This window comes from Dasypus novemcinctus, chromosome 9 (genome assembly GCF_030445035.2).
Source record: "Dasypus novemcinctus isolate mDasNov1 chromosome 9, mDasNov1.1.hap2, whole genome shotgun sequence".
NCBI lineage: Eukaryota > Metazoa > Chordata > Mammalia > Cingulata > Dasypodidae > Dasypus > Dasypus novemcinctus.
The window spans coordinates 79,782,358-79,798,742 of record NC_080681.1 but is presented as its reverse complement, the minus strand read 5'-3'; the positions used below and the strand labels follow the sequence as shown (position 1 = coordinate 79,798,742).

Genomic DNA, 16,385 nt, shown 5'->3' with positions numbered 1-16,385 from the left:
ACACTACAAAGAACACAAACTATTAGCTACTGAAAATAGTTTATTTACAGGGACAGTTAAAAAGGTTACAAAGGTTCAGTTCTGAGTGACACATGAGTCAAAGTCCTTGCTCACTAATTCCTAGCTGAAGTTGCCTTGGGAATAATATCTGCTCACTCAGAATGATGGGCAGTGCCAGGTGAGTAGACCGGGGATGTGAATGTCTCCTCTAGAGGAAGGCAAGCTTATAGTTCATCTCTAGCAACCTTGAAACATGACCTTTAACCTTTGTGTTGCATGTTCCTTCTGACCCCTAAGAATTTATTTCAAGATCTTCTTCTAAAGGCAGAAAAGGAAGCCCACATCAATAATTACATAAGTCAGAGGGTGGCAGTCGTGACTATTAAACTGTTCTAGGTTCCTTAAGCCCTCTATTATGTAAATCAAGATACTTTCTTATTTTCAAGCCTTCTCACTTAAAAAAAAAAAGTCTGATTCCTTCAGGCCCTGTGGCCAATAATTTCTCCAACTTCCTGTTATTTATGTCCCTCCCCCCAACCACTCAATTCTCTAGGTCCTCTGTTTGCACAGAGCTCCAAGAGTGTGAAAGCTAAGACCTTCCAAATTTGGGTGTCTTCATAGAACACACCCAGATAAAGGAGTAATGACTGATAAAAACTTTGTAGGCTTCTTCCCAACTGGTGACCTCTGGAGCAACCGTTCTGTGTAACTGATAAAACCCAAGTCTTCTGCTCCAGCAGGCTGACCTCTAAGATCTGCATCACCGGTCTCAGAAAAAATAGGTATCAGCCTCAAGCTGTTTGTTGTCTCAGAGAGTGGGCCACACTAGCCGAACGTTAAGGGCTGGACACTTTTCTGCTGCTCTTTGTGCAGCTGCCGGGCCCGATTTTTTAGCTCCTCAGCTTTGGCCTCGTCCTTATCGACACCATCCCCCAGCCTGTACATGCGGCTGGCATTGGCACAGGCCCAGACATGGCCCAGGTCACAGGCTTTCATGGAGTACTTCAACGCCTGCCTCATGTCCTTGGGGGAGCCGGGGGCACCCTGGAGGAACATGGCACTGAGGTTGAAGCAGCTGCTGGCATAGCTGCCATCACAGGCCCTGGTATAGTAGTCCCTGGCCTTCCCCAGGTCGGGCTGGCCGTCTTCATTGACCTGTCCATCATGTGCCAGGAGACCAACATTGTGACATGCCTCCACAGACTTCTTTCCTGGCTTCTCACATGCCATCAAAAAGCACCTGGAGGCAGCTTTCAAGTCCTGGCTCAGTCCACCTGTAGGAAGGAAAGGAAAGAAAAAAGTAAACCCAAGCAAGTACAGAACCTGAATATCTCAGGCCAAGCTTACAGAAGACTTTCTGAATAAAGTTCATATACTGTGAGATTAGGAAGCACGCAAGAAAGGTTTCCTGGTACAGTGCACAGCCTCCCAGCTTTTTCGGCCATGGAATCTTTTGTTCAAATACTATTTTATGAGGAAGTAGATGAAAATGGGAATGATAAATCTACCTCATGGCATTATAGCAAGTAGCAAGTACATAGCACCTCATAAGCACTAATATAATTAAATGTTCGTTAATCTGAATACATACTGAATGTCTACGATTTGCTAACCACTGTGCTAGATTCTTTGGAATAGATGTTGTCCCTGCCCTTGTGAATCTTACAGTTTAATGAGACAAACAACCACAAAAAAAAATGTATAGTTAAGTGTGAGAAAGTGTGACAAGTGTATGGAACCTGACCTAGACTAGGAGGTAAGGTCAAGGAAGCATCCCTAAGGAAGTGACATTTGGGTTTTAATCTAATGGGAGAAAATAAGGAAAAGAACATGGAGTGGAAGTTGTTCCAAAGAGTGTGAATAGGACACAAAGAGGAAAGACGCCAACATGGTTGGAACCCAGAAATCACTGGGGAAAGGAGGCTGGAGAGACAGGCCAGGGCAAGACTGTGCAAGGTCAGGTGGGCCTTTAAGGACCCTGTACTTAACACTAAAGGCAAAGGGAAATGGCTAATGGGTTATTTTAAGCAGAGTTCATAGCATGGTTTGCACTCTTTTCTAACTTTTTATTTCTGTGGAAAATTTCACACCTCCATGTACAATCACCCATTCTCCAACATTATAAACATTTCAATTCTTTTTAACATTTTTTTGTCCTCCCCCCCAACCCCCGTGGCTTTTTGCTTGCTGTCTGCTTTCTGTGTTCATTTGCTGTGCGTTCTTCAGTGTATTGTATTTTTATTTTATTCCCCCCACCCCTTGCGGCTTGCTTGCTGTCTGCTCTCTGTGTCCATCCGCTGCGCGTTCTTCTGTGGTTTTGCTTGTCTCCATTTTTGTTGCATCACCTTACTGAGTTAGCTCTCTGCAGCGCTTGCGAGTCAGGCAGCACTCCGTGCTGCTTGCGGGCTGGTGGCTCTCCGCAGCGTGCGGGCGAGCCTGCCTTCACAAGGAGGCCCCAGGACGCGAACCCAGGGCCTCCCATATGGTAGACGGGAGCCCAACTGATTGAGCCACAGCTGCTTCCCTTTAACATTATTAGTTTTAAATTTATTTATTTTTAATTTTTTGGAGTTACCAGGGACAGGAATTGAATCTGGGACCTCGTATGTGGGAAGCATAGGTTTCAACCACTGAGCTATACTGCTCCCCTTTTAAAAAATTTTAACACTTTTTTACAGTGAATTTTTGAAGTAAAAGTCACATACTGGAAAATTTTTTTTTTTTTTAAAGATTTATTTATTTATTTAATTTCCCCCCCTCCCCTGGTTGTCTGTTCTTGGTGTCTATTTGTTGCGTCTTGTTTCTTTGTCTGCTTTTGTTTCTTTGTCCGCTTCTGTTGTCGTCAGCGGCACAGGAAGTGTGGGCGGCGCCATTCCTGGGCAGGCTGCACTTTCTTTTCACGCTGGGCGGCTTTCCTCACGGGCGCACTCCTTGCGCGTGGGGGCTCCCCCACGCGGGGGACACCCTTGCGTGGCACGGCACTCCTTGCGCGCATCAGCACTGCGCATGGCCAGCTCCACACGGGTCAAGGAGGCCCGGGGTTTGAACCGCGGACCTCCCATATGGTAGACGGACGCCCTAACCGCTGGGCCAAAGTCCGTTTCCCTGGAAAATTAATCATTAACCATTTTAAAGTATACAATTCGGTGGCATTTAATACATTCACAATGTTGTGTAACCATCACTTTTATGTAGTTCCAAGACATTTCATCACCCCAAAAGGAAACCATGTACCCATTAAAAACAGTCCCTTCTCATTTCCCTCTTCCCCCAGTCCCAGGAAACCGCTAGTTTGTTTTCCATTTCTTTGGCTCTATGAATTCTGGCTGTTTCATATAAACAGGATCATTCTTTAAAAAGTCTTTGTCTGCTCTGCCCAAAGTTTGCTTTCTTTGTTGATGGCTTCTATGTTTTATCTTGATCCTCTGGATGGGCCATCATTTACTGGTTTTCCACATGCCTTGCAATCTTTTGTTGCAGGCTGTACATTTTCATATTTGACTGTGTTAACTCTGAAATTTAATCCCTGAGCTGTCTGCTCCTTAAAATTTGTATTTAGCTAGTGATAAGACAGATTTCCTTGAATTCCAGGAGCTAAAAACAAGCCAATGCAAAAAACACGCTTCACAGTCTTGGCAAACTGGTTTTGTGTTGGCTGGTGTTCTTCTTCAAAGCTTAGCCTTCCTAACAATGAAGTGACGAAAAGCCCAACTTGAAAATGCAGAATCCCCTCTGGTCTTTTCTGAGCATGCATCTTGTCCTGGGCATGCACTCAGGGCCTTGAGAATCCACCCCACCCCCTCTGTTACATCGATCTGAACTTCACCTTTTCTTTCTATGAAAGTCTTTCCTCCCAGTAAAGTTGTTTATTGTATCTCTCAGAGGTGGTAATTCTTTGCTCTGGGCTGCTGCAATTTGACTGTTACTTACACTGATTTAGCTGCCCCCAAAATGCTTCTCTGTGGGGGGCAAGTTCTGAGATAGTAAACAGAGATTAGTACAGACATGCATTCACCCCAATATGTCATAGGGGTTACTCTGCTCCCTCTGGAAGTGGAACAAGCGACCAGCACTTAGAGTGCAGGCTGGTTCTGCCTAAGGCAGGGAGAGAATGGGGGAAGAGCCACTAATAGCATCATAAAGTTTTCCACTATTTTTAAGTTGCCCATTAATTGATTCAGCATTTACCCAGTTACTGCAAGTATTTAACTGTTTTCCAAAGCCCTAAAGAAGATGGTTCTGCCAGTTTTGCTAGTTGTTTAAAGATTCTGTGGGTGGATGGAACCCTGGAGTGTTCCACTCTGCCACTTTGGTGATGTCAACCCATAAAAAAAATCGCCCTAGCCACTCTTTTTTTTTTTAAAGACTTATCTCCCCTGCCCCACAGGCCACTTGCACTGGCTGACTGCTCTGTGTCCATTCACTGTGCATTCTTCTGTCTGCTTGTCTTCTCTTTAGGAGGCACCAGGAATCAATCCTGGGACCTTCTGACATGGGAAAGAGGCACTCAATCGCTTGAGCCACCTTAGCTCCCAGGTTTGTTGTCTCTTTTTGTTGCGCCATCTTGTTGCACCAGCTCTCCATGGGCCAGCTTGCTTTCACACTCTTGATAGTATCTTTGGATGTACCAAAGTTTTTAATGTTGACAAAGTCCTGTTTATTTTATTTCTTGTTACATGGCTAAGAAGCCATCACCAAATTGAAGGTCATGAAGATTTACTTCTTTTTTTCTCTACTATTCTCCTCCCCCCGTTGTCTGCTCTTTGTGTCCATTGGCTGTGTTTTCTTCTGTGTCTGCTTGTATTCTTGTCAGCGGCACCGGGAAATTGTGTCTCTTTTTTGTTGCGTCATCTTGTTGTGTCAACTCTTGGTGTATGTGGCACCACTCCTGGGCAGTCTGCACTTTTTTTTCATGCGGGGCAGCTCTCTTTACAGGGTGCATTCCTTGCGCATGGGGCTCCCTATGTAGGGGACACCCGTGTGGCACGGCACTCCTTGTGCACATCAGCACTGCACATGGGCCAGCTCCACATGGGTCAGGAGGCCCTGGGGTTGAACCCTGGATCTCCCATGTGGTAGGCAGATGCATTATCAAGAGAGCCAAATCCACCTCCCATGAAGATTTACTCTTATGCTTTCTCCTAAGAGTTTAATAGTTTAGCTCTTAGCTATTTTGAGTTGATTTTTGTATATACTATAAGGTAGAAGTCCAATTTTATTCTTTTGCATTTGACTAGTTGTCCCAGCATCATTTGCTGAAGACCTAGTCTTTCCCCATTCAATAGTCTTTACTGAAAATCAAATAATACTAGATGTACAAGCTTATTTTGGGACTTTCAGTTCTATTCCTCTGATCTATAGTATCTATCCTTATGCCAGTATCACATTGCTTTGATTATATTAGCTTTGTAGCAAATTTTTTTTCTTAAAGATTTTATTTATTTCTCTCCCCTTCCCCCCTCCCATTATCTGCTCTCTTGTGTCCACTTGGCTGTGTTTTCTTCTGTGCCCGCTTGCATTCTAGGCAGCACCGGGAATCTGTGTCTCTTTTTGTTGAGTCATTTTGCTGTGTCAGCTCTCTGTGTATGTGGCGCCACTCCTGGGCAGGCTGTGCTTTTTTCACTCAGGGCAGCTCTCTTTGCGGGGCGCACTCCTTGTGCATGGGGCTCTCCTACACGGGGACACCCCTGCATGGCAAGGCACTCCCTGCACGCATCAGCACTGAGCATGGGCCAGCTCACCACATGGGTCAGGAGGCCCTGGGTTTGAACTCTAGACCTCCTAATAGTAGCCAGATGCTCTATCAGTTGAGCCACATCCACTTCCCCTGAAGAAAGTTTTGAAATCAGAAAGTGTCAGTCTTTCAACTTTGTTTTTCTCTTTCAGATTGTTTTGGCTAGTCAGGGAACATTAGCTTTTAAACATATCACTCCAAATTCACCAGCTAGATATAATCATCATTATCACTGCATGAACATCATTCCAAATATCTTGATAGAATGTACCTAAATCAAATGCTGCTGACTGAATGGATAGTTCAATAGAAGTACTTTGAAAGTTTTTTTTTAAAGTCATTTGCATTTATCAGAAAGAAATTAAACAGAAGTAAAACTAAAGAAATTGCTGAACTTCAAATAATTATTTCTTTACCATGAATAAGTTTCCTAAAATAAACTCCTAAAGTTATGAAGATATTATTAAAAAAACATTAAAAATTTGGAATTTGTTGAGGAGTGGTAACTTTTACCATTTTTCTCCTGAATGTAACAGGTCTTTTTCTCTGCCTACTTTTAAGACTTTTTTCTCTTTATGTTTGGTTTTCAGCAAATTAACTATAATATGCTTAAATGTGATTTTTTTCCCTGCCCTGATTTTTTTAATCCTGTTTGAGTTTAGTGAATCTGACAGCTGATATTTTTCATCAAATTTGGAAAATTTTCAGCCCTTATTTCTTCAAATATGTTTTCTGCACCAATCTCTCTCTCCTTCTGGAATGCCAATACATATTCACTGAATCTGTGTAGCTTAACACTGGGCCACGGTCTTAAGAGGACCTCATATGGATCTCTGGAGCTCCTTCTCTGTGTAGCTCCTTCCTTTCTTGCCCCACAACTCCAGCTGCCTCATCAGCCCTAAACCTTGATCTCTGCCCCTTCAGTTCAGTAAGACTGCTATACTCTGCTTGGCCTCCACCTCTATGAGCCTAGTCTGGAAATTACCTCCAGGTAGAAAGCAAGCATTGTAGGTGGGGCTCACTCTGTGTGTTTCCCTTATCTCTAGGGTCATAGTCCTTCACTACCAGTAGCCCAATGTCTGAAAGCAATTGCTTCAATAGGTTTTATCCAATCCATGGCTTATATTTTAAAAGTTCATTCTAGTTGCATGGTAGAAAGAACACTGGAGACTTTCATGAATCTCCTTAACTAAGCAGGAGAGGACAGTGGCTTGGACAGCAGCAGAGAGAGGAGTAGCAGATACAGAAATATTTTGGAAGTAGACTGGCCATGAGCTACTAGATAGAGATGTCATTTGCTAAAGTGGAAGACAAATGGGGCATTAATAAATTAGGAGACAGAAAAAAATTTTGAGTCCCATAATGAACATGTTATGTTTGAGATGCCTGTAAGAACTCAAGTCTGAATTGTCTAGTAAGCAGCCAACTAAGCAGTCTGGACTAGAGATAAAGATTTGCTTGTAATTATTAACTTATCTGAATCTCCATTTCTTCCTCTAAAGTAATCCTACATTTTAGAAGAGGAAATTGAGGACCCTCAATAAAAAGAAGAAAAATAAAAACATTTATCACCACTTGAGACCATGTCTCTTTACTTTTGGGGTATTTCTTCCCAGTACCCATGCAGTTTGGGCTTGTTTTTACATATTGTAATTATAAGCCTTCTTCATTCCCCATTAGAAACACTTCTTGGGGAGCAGATGTAGCTCAGTGATTGAGCGCCTGCTTCCCATGTACCAGGTCCCTGGTTCAATCCCTGGTACTTCCTAAAATTAAAAAAAAAAAACAAAAAAAAACCACAAACTCTTTTTAACATCTGTTTTACTGGCTGCATTATATTTCAAAGAGATGTAGCAAAGTTACTTTACATTTCCTTTTTTTGAACATTTAGGTTGCTTCATACAGAGCTGATTTCATAAATGGAAACATCTGGCCAAACATTTCCTGGGTCACTCTGACTATGCAACCTAAAATTACATCTGCAGTGCCCAGACCAGACTTGATCACACTGATAGAATGTTTTATAATTTAACAAAGCAGTCACATCCGTGATCTCATTTGATGTTCAAAAATCCTATAAAGACAGTATAGGTAGATTCTATTACTGTCATTTTGCTGATGAGAAAAATGCTTGCCTGAGGCCCAGTGTCAATTATTGTTCAAACCAGGACAAAAAGTGAACTCTCTGACTGCCCACTCCTTCTCCTGTTCTAAACTATCACTTTCATAAAGTATGTGTCAAGAAAGGACACTAAGTGGGCTTTCCTTTTTTTTTTGAGAGTAAAGTTTTTTATTTGTTCATTTCTTGCATTTGAAATATTCTTCGATGACATTCTTTGCCTGAGATCTTTGCCATAGTCCTTAACAACCACACAACTGCAGCCAACTACTTTACGGGGTTTGCCCTCTGTCGATTTTACAGAGGCCGACCCATTCGCCTAGTTTCTTGCTGTCATCAACCTTAATTAGGTTGATTTGGTGCTCAGCACAAAGGGCCTCCACCAGCTTGACATACACAGGTTCATCATGGTTGGAGCAAGCACACAAAGACAGGCTTGGCGCTTGTTGAAGGCTGTGGCAGCTTCGCGGACTCCACGTGCTAGGCCATCGTGGATGAGGACAGTCCTTAGCACCTCTTGTAACGCGGTGTTAATGTCTGTTACACCTCCAGCAACAATGCCTTCCTCAGCCATGGCAGTGGGTTACGGGTGGAGCCGAATCTTGAGATCCCTGAAGCCTCCACCTCCGTGCACCTCCACGGCGGCAAGGCATGAGTGAGTGGGCTTTCTTGAACAGAGGGGGAACAAAAAAGCAATATCCTTTGGCTCAGAAATAGGCAGAGAGAAGCAACAGTACTGGCTTATAGTTATGGTAGGGCGAAAGTATGCTAAACAACAGTCCAAAGAACTCGATTAGCGAAGATCGGCTAGCAAGGTTTTCTGTGACCATTTTAGTTACACCTGGAAAAATTTCTCGTATTTAAGAATTCCAGCTTAACAGAGGATTAAGTATTATTCTTTATAAACTCTGTGATCTTTCATACCTGTTCACCTTCTCTCTGCCTGGGACATACTCTATTCTACTTCCACCAAACAAAATCTGTTTTTTCAAGGACTAGTCCCAATGCTCCCTCCTCCTTCCTGACAGCACGCCCTGTCATGCTCCCAACACTGAACTTCTCCAGTCCTTCACATCTCTCTCCGAAGATGTTTACCAAGCTCTCCCAGGTACAACAGGTATTGATATATTTCTCCTCTCCATTGTTCTGTATCTAATTCAGTGCTTCACTGTATATTAGGTATGTGGTAGGTGGCAGTCCTAGTATGACCTGCTGCTTTTCACTGAGACCCACAAATACATCCTGGCTCAGAACCAGGAGCTAAAACATAATCCCCTAGTAGATAAGGGGACAGCTGGAACATTTCTTTCATACTGCTAATGTCCTGAGCACATGCAAATATTCACTAGAAATGGCCTGATTTTGGTCAGACATGTTTTATGACATCCTGCTCATACCCTGGTGGTATATGTATCCCTGGTGGGGAGGAAGCGGGGTTCCTCCACAATGGCACACACCCACAAGGAGGGATAGGGTACAGAGAACATCTAGGGAGATGTCAGCTAGCACTGAGACCAGCTATAAGGAACTGACGCCTGCTCATGAGGTTGATCTTGCTCTGTTTCTCCTCCATGTGAGTAAACATCTTCCCATCAGAGCCTGAGTCGTACTTAATGCTGGTGACCCTGACACCTATGTTGGAGTGGGCTGATCTTTCTTTACATGCCCCCCCTTCTTACTCAAAAGACACTAAAAGTTTGCTCAACAAAGGATCACTTTAGCAAAAATTAAGCCTCATTAATCATTAAATAACACAAGGTCTTCAATAAGAGGTAGGAAAATAATTTGAGTCTCTTCTGTTTTCCCCGTTTATATAAGGTACTCAAAGTCTTTGTAAAAAACAGTGAAATAAGGTATAGACAAAAGGAACGCAAAACTCTACCAAGACACTTATCCAGAGACAAAAGCTAAGAACTTTTTCTTTTGCACATTGTAGTATGTTTCTGAGTTAACACATGTATAATTTTTCTTCAGTTTTCATCACTAATCATTGTATCATAACCATTTCTCCATTATCACAGAAAATTATTTAGAAATATTTTTTAATGGCTGTATAACATTCCACTCAATAGAAGCACCATTATTTATTTAATTAAGCTTCAATCGTTGGGACACAGTTTGTTGTTGTTTATAAATTTATATTACTGTGAATTATAAACTAACAAAAATAAATTTGGGGGAGTGGATGTAGCTCAAGTGGCTGAGTTCCTGCTTCCCATGTATGAGGTCTTGTATTTGATCCCTGGTATCTCCTAAAAACAAACAAAAACACTCATTGGGGTGTATATATAAGCTCAGTGGTTAAGTGCCTCCTTCCCATATATGAGGTCCTGGGTTCAATCCCTGGTACCTCAAAGATAATAATAAATTTCTACAGATAATGGGCAGGTGAATATCTATCTACATATCTGCATTTCTAGTTACTTCCTAAGGAAAGGATACTAAGAGGTAAATTCCTAGGTCAACAAAATACCCTTCTGTTCCAGCAAAGAAAGCAGATATTCCTGTGGATGCTTAACTCTTCTTTAAAAGAGACCACTATAGACCCCATTTTCCCTGTGAAAGCAGAAATGGTTCACATAGCTTCAGAGAATTAGTAAAGCATCTTCATCAAGATTTCCCTCAACACCTTTCTAAACCAGGTTTTGGAAGGACACTGGGAACCAGGAATAAACCAATCATACCCTCCTCAGAAAGTTCATAATCGGGAAGCGGACTTGGCCCAATATATACGGCGTTTGCCTACCACATGGGAGGTCCGCAGTTCAAACCCCAGGCTTCCCTCAGCTCCTACACTCTGATTTATTGGACTTACCCCACTCAGCTAACATGGAGTTGAAGAAGGTCAACCACCACACCATGGAGCCTAGAGTGCCTACAACTGAAAGCAGGAGGATTGCATCCAGTATCCATGTGGAATCTAAGCCCCCACTTGACAGAGATGTGCAATGGACACAACCAATCCAATGTCCACAGAGAAAATGTGGCATTGGTGTGGGAAGGGTGGCCATGGTGGCTGCTGGGTGCGGGGAATGGGAGGAAGAGATGAGATGAGGAGGCGTTTTCGGGACTTGGAGTTGTCCTGGGTGATGCTTCACGGACAACTACAGGACATTGTAGATCCCCCCAGGGCCCACTGGATGGAACGTGGGAGAGTGTGGGCTATGATGTGGACCATTGACTATGGGGTGCAGCGATGCCCAGAGATGTACTTAACCAGGTGCAATGGATGTGTCATGATGATGGGAGAGAGTGTTGCTGTGGGGGGAGTGGGGGTGGGGGCAGTGGGGTTGAATGGGACCTCATATTTTTTGAATGTAATATTTTTTAAAAAAAAGAATTAAAAAAAAAAAAAAAGAGTAAGATATTAAAAAAAAAACAAAAAAAAAACCCAGGCTTCCTTGACCTGTAGGGAGCTGGCCCATGTGCAGTGCTGATGCGCGCAAGGAGTGTCGTGCTGTGCAGGGGATGCATAGGGGAGCCCTACGCGCAAGGAGTGTCCCAGTAAGGAGAACCATCCAGTGCGAAAGAAAGTGCAGCCTGCCCAGAATGGCGCCGCACACACAGAGAGCTGACACAACAAAAAGAGACATAGATGGCCGTGCCGCTGACAACAACAGAAGCAGACAAAGAAGACACAGCAAAAGACACAGACAACCGGGGCGGTGGGGGGGGGGGGGGGGTAAGGGGGGAGAGGGGAGAGAAATAAATAAATAAATAAATCTTTTTTAAAAAAAGAGTAGATCATAAAAGACATCATGGATTCCATCTTGCTCTCTCTCTTAGATCCCTTGTTCTGGGAGAAGCCAGCTGCCATGTCATGAGGACACTCAAGAAGCCAGCTGGAGAGATTCATGTGCCAAGGAACTGAAGCCATCACCAAAGTGAAGAATAAGGCCATTTTAAAACTGGATCCTCCAGCTCCGCTCAAACCTCCAAATGACTGCAGCACTGGCTGATGTCTTAATTGTAAACTCCTGAGAGACTACAGCCAGCACCCTTCAACTAAGCCACTTCTAAATTCCTAACCCAATGAAACTATGAGACTACAAACATTTATTGGGGTAATCTGTTACATAGCAACAGATAACTCGGACATTACACCAGTGAAAACTGCAATTAGGGCATGAGGAGAAAAGAAAGGGAAGTATTGATTCCTTACTCTGTGCAGACACTGCTGATGATGCCTTTACCCATACTATGCTATTCAATCCTCAAAACAACCCTAGGAGGCAAGTACTACTTCCCCCCATTTTACATGTGATGAAACTGAGGCATGGAGTTAAAGTGACTGACTCAAGGTCCCACTACTTGCAAAGAGCAATCTCTCAGGTCTGCCTAACCTGAAAGGCTACACTCTTCCCCCAACACCCTGCTGGTCTCATCTCCAAAACTTCCCACAATGTGCTTTCCCAGTGCCTGTGTGTAGCAGTTTGATATGGTTATGAATTCCAAAACTAGATATTGGATTAATTAGTAATCTGATCTGTACCTGGGCATGACTGAGTTATAATTAGGGCGTTGAGTCCCCACCCCTTCGTGGTTGGGGACTCACAGATAAAAGGCATGGTAAAGAATAGAGTTGAGGGTTTCTGATGTTGGAGTTGTGATGTCAGAGTTTGATGCTGAAGCCTTAAGCTGGAGGTCCGGGGAAAGAGACAGAGCCGTTCACCTGATAGTCTACAGCTGACCTTGTGGAGGAAACAGAGGAGCTGAGCCCAGAGGAACTGACAAAGCCTGAAGCCTCACAGACGTCAGCAGCCATCTTGCTCCAACACGTGGAAATAGACTTTAGTGAGGGAAGTAACTTATGCTTTATGGCCTGGAAACTGTAAGCTCCTACCCCATATAAATACCCTTTATAATGGCCAGCAGATTTCTGGTATTTTGCATCAGTACCCCTGTGGCTGACTAATACAATGTGAGAACCAACTCTTCTGCAAAGAGAGCTCAGCAAGAGGCCCTGAATGTAGGGCCAGCATTGGTGTCAACGACAAGAACCAAAGAAAGCAGGCCTCTCCTTACCTTTCCCGGTCACATAATAGGCCCCCAGTTTGTAGCAGCTATCACTGTGCTGGTTCTCTTCACAGTTGAATTTCAACACTTTGGCAGCCTCATCAAAATTCTTCTGGATCCCTTCCAAATAGTCCACCAGCCGATAGCAACCTGTGAGGAGAGCATAAGAGCTACTCATGTGTGGAGATGCTGCTCTGTGGTGAGGAGAGCCCAGGGGTGGTGACTTGACCTTACCACAGAGAAGGCAGGTGATGTTCAGTCAGTCATCCAAACGGCATCATCTCCCCTTAGGCAGGGGCTGAGTAATGCAGGGACTGGGAAGACCTTGGCCCCTGCACCAGCTGGACTATTCACCAGCCCTTTTGCTCCCTAACCTCCAGGCCCAAGGACCCCGACTTCCAGGACTGATAGTGTGACACCTCTGGAATGTCCCCTCATGAAATTCAGCAGTAGAACACTGAAAACCAAAAGGAACCCAGGTAATGTTTGTAGCAGCAAAAAAGGGATGCTGTGATGACTATACCTTACTCTGTGGCCAAACAGGGAACATTAAGGTCCAAGAAAGAGAAGGGATGGCAGCTACCAAAGGAGCTGGAAATGGTCTCCCCCTCCTTGACAATCTCCCAGTCCTACTGAGTCTTCCTCCTTAACAATGGGCCCCTCTTTCCTCTCCTCTTCATCCCAATTACACTGCATATCATCTGTCATTCATTTTCAAATAACAAGTTTTGGGCATCTACGTGCATTAATATACACTATTCTAGATTCTGGGGATACAGTCACTTGCCCTCCTAAAATTTATACTCCTGGGAAGGAAACAATAAGTAAATAAAAGAACAAGTAGTTTTCAAACAGTAATAAATGTTATGGATGAAATAAAACAGGATGATATGTAGTTTGCTGTGCATGTTGGGGAAATTGTTAACACAAATTGAACAATCAGGGAGGGCCTCACTGAGGAGGTGATGTCTGAGCTAACACCTGAATGAAAGACACTGAAGTGAGATGGGGTCAGAAAGTCCCAAGTACAGGTAGTAAACACAAAGACCTAAATGAGGCAAAGCTTGACACAAAGTATAATGCAGCTGAAATGAGAAGTTAAGAGGCAAGGAATAAAGAGAGTAAGGCAGGGAACATAGGAGGAAGTTAGGATTTTATTCCAAAAGCAAGAGGAAACTGCATGAAGATTTTAGGCAGGGGAGTGATATGATCCAATTTACATTTTTAAAAGGTCACTCTGGTATTTATGCTTGCATACGTCTGGGTGAGTACAGAGGAAGTTAAGTGTATGAGGGGATAATACATGTTATTTCTGTTATTTAAAAACCTAATAAACAAACAATATAATAATATAAAAATTAAAATACCTCTTTGCAAGTAGAGAATAGACTATAAGGATGTTAAGGTAGAAAAGACTAGTTAGAAGGCTACCGCAGATGTGGCAGATTAAATTATACACCTGAGAAAAATATGTTCTTAATCTTAACCCATTCCTGTGGGTATGAACCCACTGTAACTATAATCTTTTGATGAGGTTATATTTAGTTAAGGTGTGGCCAACTGAATCAGGATGGGTCTTAATCCAATTATGGGAAGCTTTATAGAGAAGGTCACAGAAAAACCAGGGAGAAGCTGGAAGTCAACAGAACCTGGAGGAGAAAGAAGGCATCGCCATGTGACAGAAAAGCCAAGAACTAAGGATCACTGGCAGCCATCCCCAGAACACCACAGTCTTCAAGGAAAAAGGACTGCCTGGCTGATGCCTCAATTTTGGACTCCTAGCCCTCAAAACCACAAGCCAATAAATCTTGGTTGTTTAAGCCAACCCACGGTAGCAGATGGGAAACAAATATACCAGGTGAGAGATTATGATGCCTTTCAAGAAAACGACTGTTATCAGTAGCTATTACAACTACAATCTCCTCTCAGGTTCTTTTAACATTGCTGTAGCCAGTCATTCTTATACAGTCACCCTTCCCTCCTCCATTTTTCCATATATTCTCCACAAGTACACCACTCTGAACTCTCTCTTCAAACAACATACATGACTCTCCACTGCCTATGTAAAATAAAGTTTAAATTCCTTACCCTGACATTCAGAGACTGGCACACTGGCCCCAGAATGCCCTCTTCAAGCTTAATTCTGACTACATCCTTACTTCAACCTTCCAAAAAACAGCATCTTCTCCCACCATCTCCCCCATAACCAGAACTTACCTGTCCCTTCAAACCTCCCTCAGAAGTCCTTTCCCTACCACCAAATCGCAATCATCGTGCAAAGCAACTCTAGGTAGTGAGTCAATTGAAAAAAAAAAAAAAAAAGCCATTCTGTTCTAGTACCCAGACTGCAAGCACGTAGAACGTAAGGCCAGAGCCATTTTCCCCTCTTAAAAAAAAAGAAAACCACCCCCTCTGGAAACCAACATCCACCCATACACTCAGTACACTAAATGTTAAAAGAAGAAACTGGTTACATTCCTGGCCCAGGGCCTTTTCATTAGCTGTTTCCTCCATCTGGTATAGCTCTGCATGATTCACTCTCTTATCTTCACCACGGTGTTCAAATGTCTCTTTCTCCGTGGTTTTCCCAGAGCGCTCAATTTAAAATTGCACTCTTGAACTGATGTCCCTCGCCCGGTTCTTCTTCCCATTGCACTTAATACTTTCCAATACACTACTTCATTTATTTCCTTACTTTTATGCCCGATTCTCCCCAAATACAAGATCCATGAGAACAGGGAATTTTATCTGTTCACTGCTGTACCCACAGCCTCTCTGCTCAATACCCAATGCACACACATCTTTTCCTTCCCCGCCCCCACGTCAAGGTTCAGCCCGGGCAGAACCTTCTTCCTGCGAGCCCTGCAGGTCCTCGTGTGACCCAACACTCTCCCCGCCCCGACACACACACAGGGTCGTGAAGCCCACAAAAGCCTTCGTCCCAACGCGTGACAGCCCGCCACGTGACACCTTCTGCCCCCGCTTCTTTCCCAGGTGCACCGGCTATTTTCCGGACCGCCTCCAGCCCCACGGCGGCGCTCACCGTCCGGGTCCTTCTCGCGGTAGCACTGATAGTTGCACTCCACCTCCATGTTCTCTAGAAAGGCCTTCACTTGTTCCTCGTCCTGAAAGTCCACCACGCCGGCCATACCTCTTGCCCAGCCGGGGTACCCACGCGGCTTTGCTCACCCAGCCGGGATCCTTCAGAGGCTCCGCCCCCACCCGGCCGTAAACCCGCCGCACGATCACGTGAGCCAGGCCTGGAGGCGGGGCGAGGGCTGTGGGGCGGAGCGCCGAGGTCAGAGCTAGCCGCGTTGGGGCTAAAGGCGTCGCGCTGCAAACCCGGGCTGCTGGTGAGTCCTCGAGTGGTTAAAGCCTTTGGCCATCAAGTTCTTTCCGAAAAATTCCAAAAAAAAAGCTGGTGGTGTTTTTGCCCCCTTTATCCGTGCCCACTTTGTGCCCTTATTGATTTTCCGCCTGCAGTCATTGATTCATTCTTCCATTCATTCATTCGTT

At 44.0% G+C, this 16,385-nt stretch overlaps 1 protein-coding gene across 1 annotated transcript; it reads right to left on the bottom strand.

The window, feature by feature from the left end:
- Positions 1–27: 27 nt before the first annotated feature.
- COA7 (cytochrome c oxidase assembly factor 7) lies at positions 28–16,091 on the bottom strand. Its single transcript, XM_004476514.5, has 3 exons — positions 15,913–16,091; positions 12,879–13,019; positions 28–1,274 (listed from the first exon to the last, which is right to left on the bottom strand). The coding sequence occupies exons 1-3, from the start codon at positions 16,016–16,018 to the stop codon at positions 826–828; spliced, it is 696 nt and encodes a 231-aa protein (XP_004476571.1). The 5' UTR covers positions 16,019–16,091; the 3' UTR covers positions 28–825.
- Between the last annotated feature and the right edge of the window lie 294 nt (positions 16,092–16,385).